This window comes from Pteronotus mesoamericanus, unplaced genomic scaffold, assembly GCF_021234165.1.
Source record: "Pteronotus mesoamericanus isolate MK-2021 breed Mesoamerican mustached bat unplaced genomic scaffold, CSHL_Meso_final contig_269, whole genome shotgun sequence".
In the NCBI taxonomy this organism is placed as follows: Eukaryota; Metazoa; Chordata; class Mammalia; order Chiroptera; family Mormoopidae; genus Pteronotus; species Pteronotus mesoamericanus.
In genome coordinates, this window is record NW_026555114.1 from 4,227,070 (window position 1) to 4,245,741 (window position 18,672).

General features: G+C 51.1%; 1 protein-coding gene across 1 annotated transcript in view; it reads right to left on the reverse strand.

The window, feature by feature from the left end:
- Positions 1 to 2,045: 2,045 nt before the first annotated feature.
- The window catches only part of MARCHF10 (membrane associated ring-CH-type finger 10), a 75,895-nt gene continuing 59,268 nt past the window's right edge, over positions 2,046 to 18,672 (reverse strand). Inside the window, exons 7-10 of the mRNA XM_054574824.1 lie at positions 18,323 to 18,432; positions 10,621 to 10,734; positions 5,491 to 5,533; positions 2,046 to 2,107 (exon numbers count right to left, since the gene is read on the reverse strand). Of these exons, the coding sequence (XP_054430799.1) occupies positions 2,046 to 2,107; positions 5,491 to 5,533; positions 10,621 to 10,734; positions 18,323 to 18,432 (329 nt within the window). The remainder of the gene's footprint in view (positions 2,108 to 5,490; positions 5,534 to 10,620; positions 10,735 to 18,322; positions 18,433 to 18,672) is intronic.

Sequence of the window (18,672 nt, forward strand, 5' to 3'; positions counted from 1 at the left end):
CAATCAACATAATACCACGTGGGAGACAGCCAACATATTCAAAATATCCACATCAATAAATTTATTGGTGAAAATGAAAAGTGTGTCTTTTGTTTTATGGAAAAAAATTTAACAGACTTTTTGGCCAACCCAATAATAAATGAGACACGGTCTCATTTGGTGACTTGGGCCATGAGAGGCCCCATCGCAGACTCCTGGGCCGCCACCAAGTTGAACTGATGACGTGGGTAGGTATCAGTTCACCCCAGACTTGAGGGGAGGCACTCCTGCTTTTGTTGGTAAACCTCTAAAAAGTTTCTGTAGAAAGAGCATAGTTTTCAAAAACCCTAACATTGGCCGATGTAGACCTGTGACTGTCTTAGGGTCACACACACTCACATTTTACTGTGGATGTGACTTGTCCGGATGTTTACATAGCCACCGCATTCCATCCAGCTCTCTGTAAAACTTGCCTTTAAGTATGCGTTGTCCCTTAGCCGTTTTTCAGTATTGGCTCCTAGGTACACGTTTGCTCTTCAGTGAAACTTAATGTTCAGTTAAGAAATAAAGGTCAATTTTCTTATAGAATTATTAGGGCTTGGGACTCGGTTTGTGAATGGAGGAATTGAGGTTTTAGGAATTTTACATACTTCATGAGGTATTTTCAACTTGAATGACCTTTCTAGCTCTGTTAACATTCAAAGATGTCTGTTTTGATCTTTGACCTTGGACGTAGGCTGCCTGGTTGAATCTACTTGTTTGTAGCAGTTCAGTCACTTTGAGGAAGAACATAGAGGAATGGGACAGGATTTTGAGGTAATTCAAGTGTAGTCTTCCTAATACCCTGTTGGAACCTCAGATGAAACCCTTTGCAGCAAAATCTGCAGTGACCACCCCTGGGCTGAGGGTCTTAAAGGGGCGGGGGGAGAAGTGTCTTGTTCCCATCATTGTACCTCTCTCCCCCCCTCCCTCCTCTCTTTCACCTTTTCTCTAGTCCTCCCTCCAGTTTTTAGAAAATCTACTGAGGATTATTTTATAATAGATCATAGGGTTCATCCACTCTAAGTGTAGTTTAATGAACTTTAGTAAGTGTATCCAGTTGTGTAAACACTTGATTGAACCTACTTCAGGACACCTTCTCCGCCCCCCGCCCCCCGCCCAACAGCCTCTGCAGCTGTCCGCACTCAGTCTCCGCTTTGAGTCCTAACCCCCGTGACCACGGAGCCCTCTGTCTACAGTTTTGCTTTTCCTAGAAATTGTGCAGAAATAGAATGCAACATGTAGTCTTTCGTATCTGGCTTATTTCACTTAGCGTAGTATTTTTGCTTGTATCAGTCGTTTGTGCCATCGGGCTTTTTTAATCTATTTTTTCTTTTACACACACACACACACACACACACACACACACACCCCACAGAAGCACACGATTTTCTCATGAGCCTTCTCCCGCATTTTTCATCCCATTTGATCTGGTCTTTGGGACTTAAGATGTAACGAGGAGTGTGGGGTCCACACACCAAACAGGTCCTAAGGGGCAGCCAGGCACCCGGCTGAACTGGCTTGTGGGCCTCCTGGCAGTGATGGGGGGCCCAGAAGTGGGGTGGAGAGGGGCTGTGAGATGTGCTCCCCTCTGCTCCCAGTTGAGATGAGCCTTTGTCCCCGGAGACTGAAATAAGCTCAACTCGAAGCTGGGTGAATTAAGTCAGTTTACTGAGTATGTGGCTCGATTCCACTCGGTGGAGGCCTGAACAGGTGCCCCCCGCAGAGGGGTCCCAGGCCGCTGGGCCTGTCAGGGCTGCTGGGACCCTGGGAGCTGCTGGGCTGAGGGCAGCAGGACAGCCTGCGGGGGCTCAGCGAGGCCAGGCTGCTGGACCTGTGCTGCCTGGGACTGATGTGTCCCAGACGCTCAAGCCAGACCCAAGAAGAGACTGACGTAAGGTGAAAATGGTAACTGCGGACACATTTGTTTCAGTTTCAGTGAAGAGGAGGAGGAAGGGAGGCACCTGGGACACACAAAGGGCGGCTGGGGGAGACGTCTCCGCCGAGCTCCACGGCCAGCTCCCTTGCTAGATGACCCGGCTGTTGCTTTGATAAATGCCGTTTTCATTGCCATCTCCCAGCTCAGAATCTGGAAAGCAAGAAGACCTCTCAGGCTGGAGAGCCGTGGCCGACTGCGGACCTGTCGTGGAGGGGTGTGGCACTGCTGCCCTCCTGCCCACGCCTCAGCCCCAGTGGCCGCTGCCCGCTGCAGGGCCTGGAACAGTGTGGGGACAGAGGCCGCGGCCTGGGGCTGGCGAATTCCTAGACTGCCCACTGGGCTTCCAGCCAGGCCAGCTGCACTGTAAGCCCCTCAGTGAAAGTATCTTACTCATCCCCCCCGCCCCCCCACGCAGCCTGGTGCTGCAGACGTTTGCAGGATGAATTGCTGGAGGAGCCTCTCATGGTGATACTGCCGCATAAACTCTCACTCCCTCTACTTGTCAGGAAAGGGGGGAATTGGCCTACGTTTTAAAGGAGGCTCAGAGATCAAATGGATGGAAGCAGAGGGTCATGCGATAGGAGGGAGGGCAGAGAGGCAGTGGAGTCTGAGTGACGAGATGGAATCGGGCTGGGGGCTCTTTATTCTTTAGTGGGAACTCTTGTTCTCAATATATTTCTTCTCCCATTGGCTTGAGCGAGTGCTCCCTGCTTATTTGGATACAGTTGGTTTTTGAATATTGAAGAAGGGCAAAGCAGCAGGAGCAATTGACATCCCCCATCCCAGCTTGAACCCTCTCAGCCACTTTCTCTGCCACAAGGAAGCCCCAGCCCCACGCGCTGCCCCTCTTCCCTCACCCTCCTGTTCTTTCCCCCCAAGCCCTGACTTCTGCAAATAGTGGGGAGTGCCCTGGCCCAGCCTTTGGCCTGAAGGCCCTCCTGCCTGCTCTCCACACCTGTATCGATAGCTGTGGGAGGCATTGTTCTCCTTCTTGGCCTTGGATTTGCCTGTGCTGACAGTCATTTGTGCCAGTTGGGAAGGAGGGCTGGGTCACAGAGAGATGAGACAGGTTGTTCAACCTGGGCATACCCACCCAGGGACTCTCCAGCTGCTCTTATCCCTGGCCACCTGTGGCATTTGTGTGTGGCTTTGGTTACCAGGTGTGTGTGCGGGGGGGGGTGCCTGGTGAGCAGGTTGGCGTGGGCACCACAGCGCCACAAAGAGGTCGGCATTGCTTTGTGCCCCCTAGTGGGTCCTGATGTTTTGCTTTTTTCCCTTCCTGTTTACCTGAACTGAGAGCTAGGCGGCGGGTCACAGCTGTGACTCAGCGCTCGCCACCCATCTTAACCAACCAGGTGAGTCATGCGAGGCTGCTGGGGACCAAAGAAAAGTGTGGCCTGCGGGAGGGTGGAAGCCATGTGGCTTTGTGTCTAGCTGCCCTGGCTCTTTTCTTGATCATGGCTCTGGCGGGAAGTCAGGTAAGGGCAGCATCTGATCAGCGTGTTCAGACCGTCCCTCTGTCCAGGACTCCACCTCAGCTGCGCTCCCCCCCACCCCCGCCCGCCAGACTCTAGGGTATGTTCAGGGCTGGGGGCGCGTAGACAGGACCTGCGCCTGCATTTTCAGGTGATAACTCGCTGCCCCCACTTTGGGGCTGGTGCTGGAGTGGGGACCATCCTAGGCCTCCTCCCAGCTTCCTTAAATAGGATGGCAAGTGACATCTCTCTCGAGCAACACGGGAGGGCAGCAGCAGCGCAGCGCAGGGCACTTGCAGGAGGACTGGCTCCCAGGGTCCCCTCCGCGGAGACTCCTTTTTAAGCATCACCCCAGGGGTGCTCTTCTCCTGATCTCGAGAGGTCATCCTTCCCTGGGGCCCGAGCTTGGAGACTCGGATGTCTTTTTTCCCACCTCTGAATCCGGCCCCCAGGCTCCTGGGGGAAAGGCTTCGTCCTGAGCCTCCGGGGCCGCAGGACGGCGGCAGCTGCCCGCGATGGACACTAGGGGGCGCCCCTGCACAGCCGAACCCACCCGGGCGCGCCCGGCCGCAGCAGGTTTCCCGAACCGGGAAAAGCCACGGGCGCCTCCGGGGCGGGGGCTGGGGAGGGGCGCAGCCGGGCCCGACGCCGAGACCCTAGCCGGAGCCTCGGGCCCCGGAGTCCTCCCCGGCGCCTAAAGTCGGCTCACTGTCGCGCCCTTTCCGGGCTCCCGCGAAATGCCGCGATTAGGACCAGCGAGGCGAGGCGCAGAGGCGTTTTTCCGAGAGGGGGTGTGTGCGTCCGCGACACAAAGGTCTTTTCTCAAATGCACCGCTCCCTTCCCGCTCTGTCCCTGCCCGGCGCTGGAGGGGAAGCAGCCGCTCTGGGTCGGCCCTGGCGACAATGCTGGATGGCGGGGATGGCCTCCGAGAGTGGCCCCCGGAGGACGCGAGGGGGCACTGGGCCGTCAGCGGCTCAGCGGGACACCGCGGTCGCGCCTAGGATTGGGGCTCTACGGGCTCCTTTTGTGAACAGAGGGAAGGCCTCCCCTGCCTCCCTCCCTGCCCCCCTGGTTCTCAGGGGAGCGTGCCTAGAATAGTAAACTGGGTTCTCTAGAGTCATCATCTGGGCCTCACCCTGTGCAGTTGTGAGCTGGTTTAGCTTCTCCTCCAGGCAGGTCTATGGGGGGTTCCCGGAAAGCATCCCCGTGACTAGCTAGCTGCGTCCTGATCACCAGCGGCTCACTCCTTGGCCGGACTCGGAGTCTCTGGGAGGGGCCCAGGAATCTACTTTTGGTTTGGTAAGTTCCCAGGTGATTCTGATAGCAAAGCCAGTGTGGGAATTACTGTTCTGAACCTTTTAGGACAGGCAGTTGTAAAATTTCTCCCCAGGAGAGCATCTGGGGACGGAATTGTCACATCCCCGCACTGCCCCCTCCCCCTTTCACTGTAATGTTGATTCTCCCTGATGATGGAGAAGGTCTCCCTGAGTCTGACTGCAAGCCCTCTTGCTTTAATTAACCACATTTTCTTCAGTTGGGTTTTCTATGAGATAATGAGCCTGTTTGAAGACAGGCTTGCCTCATATGAGGGACCTTTTCCAGCAGACCCTCTTGGTTGAGCTGAATGGTGAGGAAATCCAACAAAAGCCACCAGCCTGTGATTGAATGTGGTCCCTTCCGGTAATGGCTGAGCAGCCCCCTTCCAAGGTTTGGAAGAAAACCCAGAGGCCCTAAGTACTGGAGGCTGGAGAATTCCAACAAAGGAAAAGGAAAAACCCTGCAGCCAGTCATCCTACGCCTGACAATACCGTCTTCCCTTTTGTTGGCCCTTTTCCTTGCTTTCAGGATGAATTAAAATTCTTATCTGCTCCACATCCAGCGTACTTGAACTTGCCTTCCTGATGGCTGCACCTAGGGTTTCCCAAGCTTTGTGGGGTTATTTTTGCCTCTGGGTGGTGGTCATTACTTCCTTCCACAGTATTAGGTTCAACACAGTGGCAGAAAAAGAGTAAATTAGCAAACACCCTCAAAATGGCAGGACTGACCCCCAAACCTACTTTCATTTTCTTCCGGTCTGGGTTGTGGGAAATTTCTTGACAACTATGAGAAAGAAGACAATGAAAAATGAATTGTTTTTCCAAAGCAATCGTGAACAGCTGTATAATTCCCTAGCCTCAGGGATGTTCGAGGAATCCCTTACCATCACCTTAAAGGGGCAGGGATGATGGGTGAAGGTGCTGCAGGCAGGCTGATATTTAGCACCTGCAGGGCTCAGCCTTGCCCTGGAGAGAGCCTTGCAGTAGAACCCAGGTCACCTTTGCTAGTTCGGGGTTTCTAATTTTGGCAGTGTGAGCAGACTTGCTTCCTCTCCACAATTGATCTGAAAAGCAAAATCCCATTCTGATGGTCCGAATCGCATTTTCAGGCCGTGGGGGTGAAGGCCGTGCTAATTGGCCACTTGCCTCACCACTGGCTTTTAAACAATCGCTTGTATTCTCTGCCTGGCAGGAAGCAGCAAGCCCATCAAGGCTCTGGGTTCTCTCTTTGTTCTGACTTTATGGCATTTTATGCCACAATAAGAAACACTGTGTACTCCCTGGGAGTCCATTGTGCCAGGCTGGGAGGGTGTGGGCTTGGTGCAGAAGGCTGGTGCTCTTCCCCCAGCAGAAGAGGGGTTTTGTGACAGGCTGGGGGACAATATAAGGGGCGTCAGACACTGTTACTGGGGCAACTGGCTGCCCAGTGCGGAGGCAGCTTTGGCCCCTGGAGTGCCTCTCCCCGACAGGCCAGGAAGAGGGCAGGGGAGGATGGAATTTCTCATAGAGCCGCAGTCCTGGTTACCTGGTAAATTATACATCAGGCCTCTCTTAACCCGGCCTCATCCTGCCTCTAGACCCTGTGCCAGGTGATCGGCTCTGTCTGAACCAGCTCTCACTCCACCGGAAATGCCATCTTGGTGAATGTGGGCCAAGCGTGGGCCTCGCATATTTTGGGTAGAGATGGCTCTTTGAGGTGACAATTTTGGTTTTGTGGAAATGGCATGAATGGGGAGGGCTTAGAGAAAGGCCACCCAGCCTCGCACATTTTAAATGGGTCAGTGGGATTTGAAAGCTACTTCAAGACCCCATCTGTGTCCCAGGCCAGCCGCTGCACTGCCCTCCCCTCCCCCTAGTTTCTTGCAGGGGAAAGTTTTCCTGCAGGTGCAGAGTTAAAACGGCACACCTGGGGCAGGAGACAAAGGCGGGCCTCACTCGGGGACAGCACTGCAACGATGCGAGGGCCTGGGGTCCCCCTGCCCTTTGCCTTTCGGCACGCTGGGGTTCTCTCCCTTGTTTTATGTGGTTTAGTGAATTCGGCCCTTAAGGGGTACAGAAGAGCTGCCAGGGGCAGGAGGGACAGATGTTCAGGGTACAGGTACATTTCATTGGGGGGGATGGTGAGCACGGTAGGGATATGACCTGTGGCTATGTGGACACCCAGGCCCTGAATAACGGAGGGCCTATGTGGGTGCTGAAAGAAAGAAAGGACAAGGAAGGCAAATGAGGCTGGTGGGTCCTGTGTTCTCACAGTGGGCACCGGCGGAGAACTGCAGTCGGGGCTTCCTTCAGCCCGTGTGGACCGCCCCTTGTGCGCTCCAAGTCCGCCCTTCCCTTCTCCAGTGCTCTCCACACGAGCCCCTTGCGCTGCACCGTCGCCACAGCCACCCAGCTGGTTCAGTCCCCCTCCAGCCCACCCTTCTCAGGGCTGCTCCAGTTCTCTCTTAAAAAATGCAAGCCTCTTGGTCTGCCAAGCCCAGTTAGGAACCCTTGAGTGGAGTCTAGAGCTGTACACAAACCCTTCACATCCTGCTCCCTGCCAAGCCTCTAGGCTCGCTTCCTGCTGCACTCAACTCCTTGACTTTCCCAAACAGACAAGTCTTTTTGCAGGTCTCTGTGCCTTTGCATTTCTTTCTGCATGAAATGGCCTTTCCCTTCCCGCCCACCCATGTCCGTCTGCTAAACTCTCTAAGATTCAGTGCAAGCATCACCTCCTCAGCTGGCCACCAGCCTCTCAAAGCAGCAGGAAGACCGATGGCAAAGAGTACTACCTACTTGGATTAAAAGCAAGGCCTAGGAAACCTTGGCTTGTGTCGCTGAAGACCCTGCCTGGAGAGTCTGTCCTGGAGGAGTGGAACGGGGAGCCGGGGGCGAGTTGCGGGGGAGTCGGCAAGAATGGTGGCTCCTCATGGCATCTAACTCCAGTCTATGTCCTCCAGATCTGGCTTAATCTTCCATCATAACACAGGGCACATTTTTGATACTCTTGCTACATGTCTATTCTCTCTTTAGGCTCTGAGTCCCTTATAGGCAAGGAATGTCTTAATCATCTTTGTATTCCCAGAATCTAGTTTAGAACCTGGCACACAGTAGGCCCACAGAAAATCTTTAAATAAATCAGTATACCTTGAACTTGGGTGTTCCTTTACCTAGAATATCTTTCTCTCCATAAATTCGTACTATAATTTTCTCCAAAACGTAATTCAAGATTTGCCTCCTGGAAGAAGCCCGTTCTGGCTCACTAATTATTGTTGAGCATCAAAAGGTTATTGAGCACCTATACTGTGCCAGGCATTTTCTAGGCACTGGAGGACTGTGGGGGTCAAAAGAGAAAAGGACTCCCTGCCCAAGTTGTCAATGAGACATCCCACATCTTTATGCGGCAGTCATTTAACACCTGTGGACTCAGTCAATGCTCCTGGCATCCATAGTGTCTGGGACATGGTCAAAGGTCAAACACAATTCATGGCATCATGAGAGGAGTAGAAGACTGGGCTTTGCCTTCAAATAGCTCATAACCTCACCAGGAGACAAATTGTTGTTTATGGTGTCATTTGAAACCCCGGGAACCCCAGGCAGGAAAGACCTGGCATTGTTAATTTCACAGCCTCTGGGACTTCACTGGGTCTACCAGTTCTTCTGACCAAGTGCAACTTTTCAATTATTTTCTGGTTTTATATATTCCAACTCGACCATGAACTCCTCAGAGAAAGGGACATCATGGCAGCGTGCCTGGTAGCTACTCTCCCTGACCCCATCTCAGCACGTGATAGGGGCCAGGGCATGAATGAATGAGTGAATGAATGATCACCACTGGCAAGCATTCATCCCTGGGCAACTTCATGAGACACAACAGGAAACACACCGTGAACGGGCTCTCCAGTTCTGGTCCGTAGCACCTCTCGTTTGCTAAATGTTACCCACAGATTCGGAATATTTTCTACAAGAAAATACTGAGACTCAAGTCCAGTAATGTGAACTTGATAAGAGCTCTTTGCCTTCCTACTTCCATGTGTGCGCCTCTTAACTGGTTACTTGTACCGGTGATAGCGTAGCGATTTAGTGGATGAGAGCTCTTTCAGGGTTCCCGAAATTCAATGTAAGCTGTGGTGAGAAAAGAATGGTGCCCGTCCTTTCTGCTTCCTTCTGTCCTGGGTCTCCGCTGGCTCCTGGTGTTCCTTACTCTTTCTCTAGGATAGTTTTTCCAGAAGGTTCTTCAGAGTCAGTGCTCTGGAGCCTTGGTTTCCATCTACTAGGCTGTACTGTTTGTTGTTTGCTTTGCTGTCTTGAAGGCTAATGTTGCTTGTGTTAGCTTGTTATGTTGCGGCCATCTGTAACCTATATCAACCCTGGGTGCTTTGAAGTTCAATGTGCAATAAAAAGTTCATTAAAAAGATGTGGAATCATGAAAATGAGGTCACAGAAATGTTAACAAAGGATCATTTCCTGCTTCCTGTACTATTATTTTTTTCTTTTTCTAATGTATTTCTCTGAGGAATTTATGTCACCATTAAACCTACGGAAGAGTTAAAGGAAGGACAGGCCCAGGTCAAAAAGAGGGTGAGATTCCTGAGGAGATAGCTTGGCAAAGACCCAGCCTGTTTTCTTAATTGAGAGCTTAGGGTCTAAAGGGGGAATTTAAGCCAAAAAACTGTAAGGACAAATCTAGAATTCTTATGACTAATGGTGTGAACCCAGTGTTTTAGTTTGGGACGACTCCAAACAGATCGCAACAGCCTCCAGTCAGGCAAGGTCTGCGGCAATGTAAGCGACACTTGGAATCGCCGAATTCCAACCTCCAGCTAGTGACCCCTGTGCCAGCAGGTGCCTCTTGTCTCATTGAAGAGGGAGAGTCAGAGGGGGAGGAGGGAAAAGAAAGTGAAGAGAGAGAGAGGGGCATGGGCTAGGGTGGCAGAGTATCACTAAGACTGCTTCGCGGCACTCTTGGTGGCTTGTTCTCTGCCAGCCGCACTGGCTTGCTTTCTAGTCATGACCTTCTGATGGGAGCAGAAGTCAAGTTCCAATCCTCAAGGGATATTCTTAGAACCCAAAACACTAACAGCATATCAGCATCCGGCATGACCTTCAGGTAAGGGAGGGGCCCCGGCTGCCAGCGCTCTCTCCTGGCCCAGCCACAGAGAAGCATTTAACTAAGAGGGAAGTCCAGCGCGGCTCAGAGTTCTGCCTTGACAGTGACGAGCACGGTGCAGCGGTAGACCTGGGTGCTGCCCACATTTTGGGTGCTTCGGCGAAGGCCAGGCTCCAGTTAGTGGCAGACCCGGACTGCTCCTTCCAGTCACAAAGCGTCCCAGAGCGAGCACCCTGGTTCCCTTGTTAAATGAAGGGCAACCACAGATGATCATTCCTGGTGAATACCTTGTCACTTCTCTAATGACAAATGGTGACACCATCAGCATCTTTATTTCTTGGCATGTAACACCGATGCTGGGATAACGTACCCTGGGATCCAAAGCCAAATAAACAGCCCCCCCACTGGGGAGGTCCCTGTTTCTCACGGGCCCTGCATGTGTAGGCAGGGGGCAGGCCTACGCATGATGCACACCCAGCCCCAGCAGCCTGGCTGGCCTCTATTTTGGGGGCAAATGTTCCTAGAAACTCACTTGCTTATGTGATCATTAATGACCACTTAATTACTACGCATGTTATTCATAAGCAATTATGTGATTATCACTTTTCAGCCAGAGGGCCACTGTGCATACGCTTAGCAGCCACTACCTCTTAGTCCTAAGGATGGCAATGCCATGTCCTACCAAGTGACCGTGAGGACCTCAACAGACTGCACATCTCATAAACAACACGGCAGCATTGGGGGACCTGCTGCTGGCCGGTCCGGGGCCGAGGCGGACTTACCCGCGCTCTTGCGGCCCGGCTGTAGTTGAGTCTTATGAGCTCTGCAAACCTTTGCTCGTAGAGGTGAAGCAGCAGCACCAGGTACAGGCCTGAGTTCATCAGCTCATTTTGCACCTAAATTTGGAAAAGAACGCTCTTAAGTTCATCTATAAGCTATTCATGACTTAAATCATGTCCAAGAGGTGACAAGAAATGGGACAAGAACCCAAGCCCCAAGGCCAAACCTGCCCTCGGGGACCAGAGGACAGAGCAGGAGGGGATCCAGGGTGGAGGAGGGGCGGCCATCTGGGAATTCTTTACTGCCTTGTGGAGGGTGCCCTGAACGACCTCCATGCTCCGGCCGAGGATGGCACGGGGCAAGGCTTCTGTGTTTGTCCTCACAGGATGGGTTGCGGGGCTTTGGTAGGTGGTTATGAAGCGTATTAAGGGCCTTTCAGAGGCACTGGAGGCCAGCAGAGACATAGGGATGAAGAGAGCAGAGTGTGGCCAAAATTCCCTACTCCCTGGCTGGAGTATATGGGGAGGGCATTTGTTTTGGATTTTTAAAAAATGTTGGCATGGGCTGGGGAGATAGTGAAATGGGACCATATTAGTCAGAAGTGAGGAGTTTGGATATCATGTATGTAGCTGTGGCCTCTGAGCAGAGGAGATGCCTGTTTTAGGAAGGCAGATGTTCCTGTGGGAGAATTTGGGACGCAGGTATCATGGGGCGGGAGGGGGCTTTGTTTTCTTAGATCCCTCCATTACCCAGTGAAAGGGCCCGGGCCTCAGTTCTTCATGTTTCCCCCTTTACAGTCGGACTTAACGGTGGCTTCACTTAAGCTTCCCTCTGCTCCCCGCTTCAATCCAGGCTGATCTATTACCCTTTAACTGCCAGAGATCGTGTACCCAGCTGGGTCTCCAGTGGCACTGTGAACCTCAGGCCCCTTGCCCCTGTATTTCCTTGTTTGGTCTGGCAGCTCGTTTTTGTCCCTCTGTATTGAATGCGCCGGTCCACCTTTCTGCCAGGCCGCACCCACAGCTCCTTTTACCGCTGTCTGTCGCAACATCACTTTCTCGTAGGAGCCTACCTCACCGTTGTCCCAATCACGCCTTCACTCCCTGACTCCTAGGTATTTGTCTTTGTTTTGTATACTGCATCTTGCTCTTGTTAATGTTTTTGCCTTTGCTCGGTGAGTGGGTTGTGTTTTACTTTTCTCAGGACCTGGCCGCCCGGCTGACCATAGCCCCCTGTGCTCAGCAACTCCGGCGGTCTGTGTTGTAAGGCCTCACCCTGTGGATGCTTCGCTGACCTTCAATAAATTAGTGGCATTAGCAACGACTCCTCCCCTCCGCCACTTTAATCTCCCATTTGTCTTCATGCCAAATCCCCAGGGGCAGGGGCCTTGGGAAGGAGCCAGACGGCCTCAGGAAGCCCCAGCAGAGGGCGTGGCCCTTTACATCACCCTTGGGGATGTGTCCGAAACTGTCCGAACTGTGACAGTTTTCCCAGGACAACTGAGGCTTGGTCTTGACACAGTGGCCGCCTCAGCGCCTCTTCCTTCCTCTCCCAGCAGCCAGAGGTGCTTCGTGGCCTGTCTCTCGTTCCCTTTCCATCAAGGGCAGGCCAGGAAGCTGGTGCAGAACACACCTCTTCCAGGATAAAATGGCTGCCAGAAAAGGTGCCCAAGTTGAGCAAGGATCGATGTGTTCTTCCTTCTGAATCGGGGCCAACTCCGGATCTTGGTGACTACTGGTCTCAAGGTCACTGCTCAAGGCCCCTCCACTGCCCTATACTCGTCTTCAAAGACTCTCCAACAGTCCTTAGTAGTTAGCCTCCTATTTTTAGACCTTAGTCATGTTTTCTGTGCTCTTCTGACCTTGGCCTGGGCAGGCACAGAGAGAGTTGCTTGTTTTCACTTTTTTTCTGCTTTAATTGCCTCCTCCCACCTTCGCCATGAGTGGGTGCCTCCTTTATAGTCTGTCTCTCAAGCCACCTCCTCCAGGAAGCCTTCCTAACCTACCCCTTAGCTCATCAATACAAACCAAGCCTTGTCCTGTTTGCTTTTCTTGCGTGGTGGTCTCTTGAGAGCTGCCACACACTCTCCCGCACTCTCATCTCCGGTAAGCCTTCTATGCTCAGAGACACTCCGATGCATAATGGCAAATCAATCAGCTAGAAAATGGCTTGGAACTATCAGGTTTGTCAAAGCATTCAGGGAAATCATTTACTTTTTATGACTCAATAAGGCCCGGAGACATGCAGATGGGAAAATATCCACTAATGTTTTCTGCAGATAATTTGAAAAGTCACTTCTAGCAGATTGTGTCTCTTCTCTGGCCTGTGGGAGGGAACCTGTCACACGGCGCCATAAATCTCACTGGCCAGGCTCCTCTACGTGGCCCTTCGCCGAGTTTGGGATGCTCCACAAAGGGGCGGGGCCTGCCAATCTGAGCAGGCGTTTCGTAGCCTGCGGGAGTCATCCTTTATCCTGTATACTGTATACGCAGAGCCACAAGTGGGAGGGATTGGTTATCAGGGAGCGAGTTTGAGCTGAGTGAGGTTTTGGAGCCTTATTTATTGGGCTGCTTCTGACCCAGCCCTCCCCTGACCCAATCGCATTGCACTTTGGCACCCACGTGCATGTGGGGGGATGGGGAGGAAGAGGGGGCAGGGGAGACTTGAAAGGGAGAGGCCTGTGAAGCAGTGGGCAAGAGCTCTGAAGCGCTCCGCCCGCCTGCCAGATGTTTCTCTTTCTTCTCTCCTGACCCCTCCCCCCATTCATTTTGTTAATACTCATTTCGACCAAGAGATCTGCTACCAATGGAAATTCTCCATTTGCCATGCCAAGAAGCGGGCAGGCTGGCTACACGTTCTGTCAAATATGTTCAAATATCTTCAAATATGTTCCAGAGATGCTCCCAAGTGTGAGGGTGATTAGGTGACTGCATGTGTCCAAGGACATCTGCCCGTGGTTGAGATGGAGCAAGGCCAGGCCTGTGCTTCAGAGCAAGGACAGCCAGAGCCCCGCTGAGCCCCGCCGGTGCTGCCGGGCCCAGATGGCAGAGCCCGTCTCCATCACACCGTGGGCCTCGGCCCCGGAATGGCAGTCCAGGGCCATTGAGTACCATGACTTTGAGCAAAGAATTTTAACTGCATGACCAAAGTGACTCCCCACTTATTAAAGGGGAGAAGTCACCACTGTTCTGCCTGTTTCCCCAGGGCATTATGGCAAAATGAGCTAATACCAGTGGATACGGTATTTTGCAAAACAAGTGTCCTGCAAGAGCTGCGAATGAAGATAGAATTTGTGACAAGGACCATGTGGACCTTGTTTGCTCCTGGGCTTTGAGTGCCCAGTCCAGTGCCAGCTCAATAAATATATGTACACATGAAAAAAAAATGAGGAGAAAAATGTGTAATTCTGGACCAGACAGTGGCCCATTCAGCCATGACTTTTGACTCCAGTGGCTTCAACTTTAACGTGCATCCAAATTACTGAGAGAACCTTTCAAACAGAGTTGCTAGGCACCACCTCCTGTTCTCTCCCAGTTTCTGATTCAGGGAATCTGGGTGTGGAGCTCAAGAAGGTGCATTTCTAACAAGTTCCCAGGTGACTCTGACGCTGCTGGTCTGGGGACCACCCGTTTTTGAGAACCACTGCTGTAACCCAGGGATCAACAGTTGGCAGTGAATAAACTTAATCTGGCCTGCAGACGTGCCCTGACTGGTAGGAAGGAAGGAAACGAACATCTCTCGTTGGAGAGAGGATTCTCCATCCATTTGGTCCCAAGTGCCACCACACCCTATTGACACTTGGAAGATTCTGGTCCTTCTACAGTGAGGCTATGGTCACTTACAGTCTTCCCCACTGAAGGCAGCGACTGTGTTAGTCTTGGCAGCTTGGCATCTCCAGCACAGACTCTGACATACGGTGGGCACTCAATACGTATTTTAAAAGTTAAACCTTTGTGTTCTGTGTATTTTGCCACTTTACAAAAAAATTAGTACCTGGTCCCATCCCAGACCAATTAAATCACAATCTCTGGGGCTGGGCCTGGGCATCAGCAATTAGATGATGATGATGATGATGATGATGATGATGATGACGACGACGACAGTAGCATGCAGCTAAATGTTACTTTAATTAGAGGAGATATTTGTGTGTTTCTGATTTTTATAATTAAAGAAAAGCAAATTTTCTACCTGGGAAAAATACCTGAGAAAATAAGTTAGTGGGTTAGCTAGATAGTGAGTTGAGGTCAGGTCAGAGCCAGACTGAGCCGAAGCCAGTCCTAGGCTTCTTCTGGCTTTGTCCCTGTCTTTGTATGAGTCTATGTTTGGCACTGGCTACCTCATCTCAATAAAGGACCCTGTTTTCCAGGAGTGAACAGCCCTGGGGGTTGACCCAGAGGAGCCAGGGTGTGGGAGTCAGGGAAGGGCCTGGACCACCAAAGCAAAGGTGGGCACATTAGCTCCACCACGAGGCAGGAGGCCTCCCTGGCTGGGGACGAGCCCAGGTTGTATTCTGTCTTTTAAATATTTGTGTTAAACAGTGATTATTTCACTCTTGATCCATGAAGAGTTCCTGAACTCGTCTAAGTCATGGTTCCATAGTGTCTCAAGTTTAACTCAGACTTTTAGCAAACAGGCTCTGCTAAGTCCACAGCGGGCCATCAGGACAGTCAGAACTGCTGTAAATGTGACCCCTCAAGCGCTCCCTATCAGCAGACAAATACTGCTTGTCGGTTCTCATGGCCATTGCTCTCCCACCAGGGCAGGTCTGTCGATCCGGTCCCTACCTGTGACGATGATGAACGGTATTTTTAAAAGGCTTTGATGACCTGTCAAGTTCTCCCTGGAACTAATTTCAACTGTTTTCTGCATCCAAGTGGCAGACGTACGGTGCTGGATGTTTTCCGTTTTCCTCACCAGATCCACTTTCCACGCTGCTCTGTGGCCATGAGGTGGATCCCCATGCACTACTTTGGCCCCCTTGTCCTCTGGCTTCCCCTTGCGTTTGGCCAAAGGGAGGCCGTGGCAGAGCAGACGGCGGGAGGAGAGAGAGGCGGGGGCAATTATTCCCCTTGTTTGCTCTCTGCTGGGCAGTGGTGTGGCAGTGGAAGCTCCCCTCTGCTGAAGGTCACAGGCTGCAGGCGACTCTCTCCTGTAGTCATAGCCCTCCTGATCCTGGTAACTGCCCCCACCCTTGTCACTTCAAGCCCAGGGGTGCTCACATTGGCAGTCTCAGATGCTTGGTCATTTCTTGTTGATTTCTTTAACTGACTGTGTTTTGCCGTTCAGCTCACATCACTCACCCCTTGCGAATGGGCTCTTGTCTCTTTCCTGCCCAGCCTCTGGCTGACACAGTTGCTTTCACAGTTCTTTTTAGAATCAGCTTGTAGCTGGTATCTCAGCTGACAGGATGCAGAGAGGCCATGGATGTGGGTATGACCCCCATACCAGTTGGCTTGGTTCAGGGACGGGCTCTAGTCCGGTCCCGCTGCACTTAGCTTCCTCACTGGAGTGCCAAAGACGTGGGGCATGTCTATGACAGTCATACAGCAGCTCTCATTTACTGAGAGGCTTCTCTGCACAGGTGCTGTATTAGGTGATACACTGGGGTTTTTCCCCACATCCAAGCCTGCGAGGGGGGAATGGTCACCTTCCACTAACTGGAGGTGAGAGAACTGAGACCAGTTTCCCCAAGGTCACACAGCAACTTTGGGGAAGGGAATAGGACTTAGGTTCATGTCTTAGTCAAGGCTGTTGTGTTTTTCAGGGGGATGGGCTGCCTCTGGCTTCATGAGTGCAAGCATTTTAGTATAACTGGAAAAGTTTGCTGGTAGCGAGTTGATTCTACAGACACCACTGGAAAAACAACAGGGTGCAGTGGCAGGGCAGCAGCCTGGCAGAGGGAGACGATGTGGAAACGCTTGGGCCGGGAGGCGGTTTTGCTGGACAAGGCATTCCCCTGGGTTGCACGGTGTCTGCGACGTCTGCAGGCCGTCCTGGCAGTGCTCCGGTGACCCGGCCTCGTCTGGACACGGCTCCGTTTCCTGAAAGAATCTGTTCTTTGAGGTGACCACATGGAGCCCTGTCTGCGCCCCAGCTGGCACCCTGACCTCAGGCACTCAGAGGGCCTGGTTCCTTTCAATATTTTGACGCCAACATCCTCAGGGTCCAAGAATGTGAGTCGCTTCTGTTTCTCATCTCAGATCTCAGTGCCTGGGGGTTATGACTGAATGATTCAAGACTCTTGAAATGTATGGACTCAAAATCCTGAGTGTATTTCTCAGGAAATTCTTTCTTTTTCCCTCCCTTCCTCTCTCCCTTTCACTTCCTGATGCCCATTCTCTGCAGTGTGGCATTATGTCCGTTGTATCAAACCTATTAGCTGCACTGTTTAAATTCCCATTCTTACCACTCTTTTCTCCAGTGGCCTTAGGACTTTAAAAAAGTAACTACAGAATTACCCAGACTCACACAAACAATTTTGACTCCACTGTGCCACTTGCAAAAAAGGCCTGGGTGCAGGCTAATGTCCTGGGAGCTGAAGTGACTCCTCTTCTGACGGGGGACATTTTAGTCATTAACAATGATTGTATAGTTTTAAAATTATGTGCTTTATAGCTGTGATGATTACTCTTTTTTTCCTAATCACATTGTGAGGGAGGTCAGTCTTAAATTATAATCATAATGTGAGTTATTTTCATTTGATAAATATTTATTGACTGCTTATTGTGTGCAAGGCCCCTTCTAGATCAGTACCACCCAACAGAAATACAGTGTGAGCCACAAACATGAGCCACACGTGTAATTTGAAAATTTCAAGTAGCCACATTAAAAAAGTAAACAAACAAACAAACAAAAAAACCTGGTAAAATTAATTTTAACAATATATTTTATTTAACTCTAATATATCCCAAATGTTATCATTTCAACATATAATTCATATAAATTTATTTGTGATACTTTACACTTTTTTTGCTTCTTTACTGAGTCTGAAGTTTGGTGTGTATCTAACACATCTTGACTGGAAGTGGCCACCTGTTTTTTAGCCACCTGTGGCTGTGGCTTCTATATTGTGCAGTGCAGTTCTAAATAGAGATTGTTTGCCTGAGAATTGGGTAATTAGCTATTATCCTGGGCATAAATCACTTTCTCTCCTAAGGTTAACTAACTCCTTCACTGCATTGAAATTGCAGTCCGGATGCCCCAGAAGAGTTAATTCACTAGGTGTTAAAAAGTACACAGTAGGTGCTTACTACATGTTTATTACCCTTGAGTTAAGCAGTTCCCTATCACCCCAGAGTTAACTTAGAGAGAGAGAGAGAGAGAGAGAGAGAGAGAGAGGACCATTTCCTTTAAGACCCTAATTTTTTTTTTCTTCTCTTTTTGCTCTTTAATTACTTGAGCAAATTTGGGCTTAGAGCTTGCCAGACTTTTCCTATTTCTCTGTGTCTAGTCAGCCACTGCAGCTTCCTTTGTTCCTGACAGCAGCAGGACCTCAAATCAGGGCAACCAAGACTTTCCAAGCCTCTGATGGTCCAATTTATCGTAGGGGCCTTCTCAAAGAGGCGAGCTAAATGAACTCCCCACTCCACACCATGCACAGCCCTTTTGCATTCCTCATACGGGGAGAGGGTTTCTTCCCGCCTCACCCCCCCTCCCCCCGCCCCGAGTTAGCCTGCACAGGCGGAGTGGGAGTGTGTCTCTTACCCGGGATTGTTGGTGCTTCCGGTAGAACTCGGTCAGGTTAAGGTCATCCAGATCAACCAGCAGGCCTTGCTTACACATCTCGCAGGTCTTCACAGCGCCTAGATCCGCTCCTTAAGTTAAAGAATCCTTTGTTACATATGACCCTGCAACTTTCTGTGTTGACACTTTGGGTCTTCTGGTGTTGACATTTTGTGAGCCAACTTGTGTATATTATGAATTTGGAGTCTTAGTGACCTTTTTAAAGTCAGCCATCTTCCGTAGAAAATGACCTTGAATCTGAGATCGGAAAAATTTCCTTTGTAATCAGTTTCATTATTACACAAGCTTTGTATAAGTGAAAGTCCCATGAT